Here is a 6,732-nt window from a genome sequence, read left to right as displayed (position 1 = left end):
GGCAGCAGGGTGTAGTTTTGTGGCACAGCACAGCATCTGCAAGACTGAAAATTTCTGATCTGAAAGGCCAAATTCCTGTGCACCTGAGCCACCTTGGATATTTCATGGCATGGCAGCTACAGGGAAGGAATTCCTTATGACTGCTGTGATGTTGTAAACAGATGATCATTCCAGCTGTCATAAAAGGTGTAACGCCATCTTGGAAGGGTCAAATGTCATCCAGCAACAGCAGTTTGTTGGAGATAGAAGAGGAGCATAAAGACACATTCTCTAAAAATGTAATCCTCCAGATATCGATCAGGAAGATCTTCTGTGTAGGCGAGTATCTTGTGTGGATATGAAACAGAAAGAAAAATTTAAAGAAAATCTTCTGCCTCACTAATTTATATGCTATTCCTATAAAGCCAAGACAATCCATTCCCAAGTGCATTCACTACACATGGTGGCTGTAGCTCAGGAGGTAGAGCAGGTAATCGGGAGGTTGATGGTTCGACCCCTGTCTACAAGAGCAAGCTACTAACCCAAGAGTGCTGATGTAGATAGTAAAAGTAGATACTAGATAGTAAAAGCATAGTTCAACTGTAGCTCGCATGTTGTTGCTTGTTCTCAGTGAACAAGTATGGGGGCCTTTCAGGGAAACTATTCAACCAATCAGGCCCTGCCACCACATGCTTATCTTATAACTAGGTGGTAACTGACCATATTTGAAAAGAATGTGTGTGATGAGCACTAAGTGCAGTACTATCCAAAAATAACTATAAAACTATAAAATAACCAAAAATAAAAAAAACTATTTCTGTGTGTGTGTGTCACACAAGTGTATTCACTTGTGTGACACACACACACAGAAATAGTAAATAGGAAAAGCATGAACAGAGAATGTATTCCTTCTCGCTCCCCAACAGGTCGTGCCAGATGGCCCCGCCCCTCCTTTTTTATGAATCTTCCCCCTACCAAAAGCTGTAATATCAAGCTTAGAGAGACAAGATAAGCCTGACCTTATTTAGACAGTTGCTTTCTCTTATATTTTTTATTTTATATTATTTAGATGAAACTACATAAACAAATGCGTTGAACTTAACTGGTGTATTTCTCAGCTTATCATCATGTCCTGGCATAACTTTCTACCCCTGTGTTGGTTAGCCATGTTTCCTGTTATTTCTAACCCTGACTGTGCAGCTAAAAAATGACCAGTGGCAGCAGGCTACACGGTAAGTTGTGGGTGATCGCTGCTTTCTTGGTTGTGGTGCAGTGTGTCCAGACTACTTTCTGAATAGTAACATAGTTCCTTGCTGTGCCTTCTCTCAGCCTTCCATCTGCTCAGGCTGGAGCAGTCACCTCAGAGTGCAGCTGTGGTCCTTCAGGTTTGCCTCAGGGAGCGTCAGGTAGCGTGCTGGACATTCCTAATTACTTTGATGCTTATGTATCTTGTTATTTACTTCAATGTTTCAATACATAATGTGGTGAGAAATGCCCATGTGTGACAACCCACTGCCTTTGCAGTATGTTTTCCCCTCAGTGTGGTCTTGCTAATTAACAAAGTTCTTTTTTTTGCATTCGCTGGCTTGACAAAACTGAAAACGTCAGTCAGCGACCTTTCTCTGCTTAACTGAGCTTCCTGCTTTGAAAGTGGCATAACCCAGAAAACTGTAGCAGCATCCCACAAACGAACATTGATGTAACGCTCACATTTGTCATTAGAATAAAAGTGCAGACTTTCCTTTATAGTCTGCCAATTCTGCTACAGACATGCCCTCACAGAGCAGTCCAGGATCTTCTCCAGAGATTTACCTCAAATATCTCCAAGGAATGCTTAAACAACTGATTTATGAGGTTCATAAAGTTCTCACTTAAAGCGACACCAGCGCAGCTGCCATGCACAGTAAGATCCAAGAAAAGAAACCCTTCATCTCTTGCATTTACATACCACATTACATTCTCCCTGCTGCCTCTGATCCTTGAAGTCCACTGGCAGTGTCAGCATAATGTGAGTGGGACAAAAGGTGCAGTAAACCTGTTTTTGGCAACAATAACATCCATCCGTCAATTTTCAGGAGACTATTGATCAGCTGGTGGCCACCTGATAACTACTGGTCATGAAGGAAAAATCTGTATTCCACAACTGGTTTGCAAGTGGTTACAGGAGGATGTTTGCTGTTGCTGGGTGAAACTGATTGCAGTAGGAATACACATTTTTCCCTACTGAACAGAAAAGAAATGTTGTTCTGTAGAGACAGTCAGTGCAACTCTCCAGGTCACTGATGGGTTATTTGCTGTAACTCATTTAGTTCTACAACTTAGAGCATGATGTTCTTAGTGTGTTATTCACCTATGACAGAAAGATTTGGATAGTGATGAGCACAGATAGTCACTGAAACTGAATACAGCGTACTAAACAATTTATATATATATATGTATATAACACTGAAATCAAATCAACTTTGCAGATGCTGTAACTGAGAAATGTGCTTTTGTAAAAATATAACCTCATTGTAAAATTTCAAAACTTGTTTGGAAAGGGGCATCAACTGCTCCAAAGGTCAGAAAAGTTCAGGGTTTGTTTTGTTGTGTGTGCAGGTCATTTTTAAAAATGTCATAATATTTAATTCATTTCATTTTTATTAATGTAGTGATAAATCAGAACAACAGCTGCCTCAAGGCGCTTTATATTGTAAGGCAAAGACCCTAAATAACTGTATTTAACAGCTCCATTGGCAAGCTGTTGAAAATCATGAGGGGAAATTGTGACATCCAGTGATGGTTCTAATTAACACGTCCATAGAAACTGTCGCCTTTGGTCACTGTGACATTGCTTTGTATGTGTAGTGCACATTGTACCTTTGAGACTGAGCATATGATCAAACACAGCTGGAGTATCTATCAGATCAATCAGAGTGACAACGGAGAAGCTGACTTTCACTTTGGTCGTTTGCGTTTACATTACAGTCTGCAGCTCAATGCTGCTCTCTAGTGGGGAGAGACAGCACTGAGAAACACTGATGCAGTTAAGAAAACTCAGTAAAAGTACATTTAAACCTTTAAGCTGCATAATAGTTCTAAATAGTTAAGCATATACAGAAAATGATCCCATCCAACCCCACAGGCCAGCGCATTCCTCCTGTATAAATTGCATGAACCAAACCACCATCAGACACTGATTTCCATGAGTATGCTCCATCTAACCTTCAACTGGTTCAATGCATCGCCACCTTTAAAAATAAAGCGCAAGTGACAGAACCAGAGTTTTTCCTTTGAAAGGCTGGATCAACTCTTCTGTATTTATATTTCTAATAGTGCTTTTTGTATAAATTTGGAAACTTTCATATGCAAATTTACACTCTACTTAACCTGCTAGGATTTCTCTGGCTAGAAAAGTGATTATGTTGCACTGACATTTAATAACTATTAACTGAAAGAGAAGCAACCCTGTTAATGGAGATGAATGAAGCCTATTTGCTAGCTGAAACAAGACTGTGCGATATTTTCAATAATACTGTAGCAAATTGACCATTTTTAATCGTACAAGCCCCACCGATGTAAATCCCATTCAGACAGCTCGACAGGTGCAAATCACACAAGAAGTCTCCCTCAGATGCCATCACAATGGTAGTTTTCAAAATACATTACCATCATGATTGTTTTATTATCAAAATGCATTACATCTCTTGCTTTTTAAATCTTCTGGAGGAGAACAATTGAAATAGTTACTACTATGATCTGTGTAAAAATAAAAGCAAACCAACAGAAGGATCTTTACAAAAACAACAGAAAGAACGCAGCGCCTGGTTTTTGGAGGAACCCCAGAACAGACCCAATGATTTGCTTCCATCCATCTGACAAAAGGTGGTCACTCAGACCCTACAAACAGAGATCATGCGGTAAATTCAGTGTACGATATTTTCTCCATACAAGTCTATATCACATTTCTTTCTATACAAGTACACATAATCATACATAATGTCCTATTGTGTTTTTTAGGTCGTATCTTTCAGTTTAAGGTGCTGGTTAATTTTGGGTCACAACTTTTATTTTTTTCCATATCTGTCAAACATTCATGTAAAATGAGTACCCTCCTGTGTGTTAGTGAGGGGAGAGGGTGGTGGGTTGTAGTGGTGGGTGGGTGTGTGGTGGTGTCCAGTTGCACAACTGGCCCCCTTGGTCTGTGAAGTCGTCCACGCAAACGCGGCCATTTTTCCCCACATCCGGTCCTAAATGAAAAACGTGAGGGAGCAGGCGGCCACCCTTGTCGCCTTGACATTAGTCTTAGGTCCTGCTGCGGCCGACGGGGGACCATCGCTTTCTTCACAAGTCAGTATGTGTTGGTATTTAAAAAGGAAAAAAATTCAAACAAAATACAGCATTCAGTGGAAAGGGAAGCAGCTCCAACAGGAGAGGATAGCAGCTTTTTTTTTCACCTAGGTTTTAGAAACAATCCAAATGCTCCCTCGGAGATCCTCGCCCCTGATTTCCCTCAGCGTCACACGGAATGCAACGATTGGTCAGACAAGAGAAAAAAAACAAACAAACAAATTCTGCAATATGAAAACCCAACAGCTTGGCTTAGAAATATAGTCCCACTAATAAACTTTTTTCCTGCACGAGTGTATAGATTTGGAGAACAAAAACGATGAATGCAGCCTTGTGGGGTGGAACATAACTGGATTATAAACTTATCGTAACAAAAACAAACAAAAAAACAAAACATGCAGCACCATGAATCAAAAGAGCTGTATTTCTCAAGTATGATATCAGAGCAGTCCTAAAGTGAAACCCAAACAGTCCAGTGAGGTGAGAGAACAGAAGATAACACCAAGGCAGGCTGGGTCGCTGAGGGGGAAATGGGCTGGTTTCATGTTTGAGAAAACGGAAGCTGGTAATTATATGGAATGATCCTAGTTTTTAGGGAGAGCTCAAACTCCCCGTCTCTCTAATGCATCTATATAACGGATGATTAACAGGTCGTCTTCCCCCTTTACCAAATTAAACAATTACTGCAGCACAGACTCGGCCATTTGCCGAATCAAGTAACTTCGACCAAAACAAACAAGAAATTTAAGCTATAACTCTTGCTTTTAGTTACATATGCATTTCAGCATTTCTCCAACCTGGATACCACAGTGACCACAGGTGTGGCCTTGTAGAACTTTGTACAGACATTTGCCTGGAAGGTTTTCATTTCTGACATTATCGAGCCTCTCGAGGAACAACAATTTCAACTTACATATGATTTCTTTGTTTTTTCTTTTTCTCTGAACGTGTCATCCAAATCACTTTTTCCCTCTGATTCACTAATAATGTCCAAAGTCAATGATTTATCTTTGTGCAGGATGTGCTAATTATTTTTTATTCTTCTGAAAGAAAGAAAAAAGAAAAGACAGAAAATAATACGGGACAAATTCTCAAACAAGTCCTTGCTCCTCTTAGGTCTGTACATTTGCCTTCTCCAAACTCCTGATCCCTGTTGTACTGCAGCCTCAGGGGTTGAGGAGATGCACAGCTCACACTCACTCACGCACGCACACACACGCACACACACACACACGAACAAGGTCCTAAAAGCTTCCTGACTGTGTCCTTACTCCGGATCCCTGGAGGGAAGAGTGCTGGAACTGACTGAGGTTCGTCCCTCGCTGGGGGTAGTGTGTCGGTCCAGAGGCCGACAGCAGTCTGGGGCCAGCCTGCAGCACTGCCTGACCTGGGCTGCCTGACTTCAGGCTGCGAGGTGCCTGATGCTGACTCCCTTTGGAGGCCTGAGCACCAGAGTCTGTTTTAGTCTGCCCATGGACCCGGGATCCTGGGGTAGCAGCCCCCACCAGACCGCTGCTGTTCAAAAGGCTGGCTTTTAAGTGGCTGCTGCTGTAGCTGTGGGCTCCGTCCGCGCTACTGCTACCACTCTGCTGGTGTAGAGAGCCTGTCGCTGGCCTGGAGTCTGTTGAGGAAGTCGGGGTGGGGCTTGAGTATGAGGCTGGGGGGTGGTCCTGGGCGTGTCCTTGGTGGGAAGAGGAGAGGCGCTGGTAGACGTTCTGGCCTGATGATGGACTGTAGGAACACCGGAATGGAGAGCTGGAGGTTTGCTGGAGGAACAACGGGCTGTCAGTCTGTCTGTGGCTTTCTGTGGCCTGCACACAAATACATACATAGGCACACACTGTGTGACACTGATACACTTCTGTTCAGCTCATTTCCAGCTCTAGATGTTTAATTTGTTTTTCAGAGAAGAGGGGGGACGGAAAAACAAAAACACAACTCCCCTTTTTATTTTAAGAGGGGAGCCCCTCTTATAAATTGAAGTAAGTAAGTTTGCGCAATTTTTTTTCCCCTGAAGTATGTCTCGTCTCAAATACCATATTCATTCTTTCAAGGCCGACTCGCCTGAAGTGATGCTACACCGGGTCAAATATTGATACCTTGCTGACTATTACTTCTACAACGATCTCTTATCCTATTCCATTGTTTTTCTTAAATTTTGCTGCTGTAACTTTACACTGTCCACTTTCTGCAGTCACACAAAAATTTCCCACGTGTGGGACTAATAAAGGCCATCTTATCTCTCTTATCGTATGTTGTTGACAAACATACTTCTATATAGAGGGATGACTGCACCTCTAAAGAAAATGGAACCACTGAATTTAATAAGACAAAATGAATTCAGCAGACTAATTGTTTTTGATCATCTCCATAACAGTTGGAGAACAAAATTTGAATTGGAAAAAAATTCTGCCAATCACCCAA

General features: G+C 41.8%; 1 protein-coding gene across 4 annotated transcripts in view; it reads right to left on the bottom strand.

Moving 5' to 3' along the window:
• Window positions 1–3,491: 3,491 nt before the first annotated feature.
• Window positions 3,492–6,732, bottom strand: part of setd5 (SET domain containing 5) — a 31,831-nt gene continuing 28,590 nt past the window's right edge. For all 4 annotated transcript variants that reach the window (XM_039611864.1, XM_031749244.2, XM_039611865.1 and 1 more), the window contains one exon: window positions 3,492–6,119. In XM_039611864.1, coding sequence (XP_039467798.1) covers window positions 5,553–6,119 — 567 coding nt within the window. In that variant the 3' untranslated portion in view covers window positions 3,492–5,552. The remainder of the gene's footprint in view (window positions 6,120–6,732) is intronic.

Source organism: Oreochromis aureus, linkage group 5 (assembly GCF_013358895.1).
Source record: "Oreochromis aureus strain Israel breed Guangdong linkage group 5, ZZ_aureus, whole genome shotgun sequence".
NCBI lineage: Eukaryota > Metazoa > Chordata > Actinopteri > Cichliformes > Cichlidae > Oreochromis > Oreochromis aureus.
This window is presented reverse-complemented; position numbering and strand designations above follow the sequence as displayed.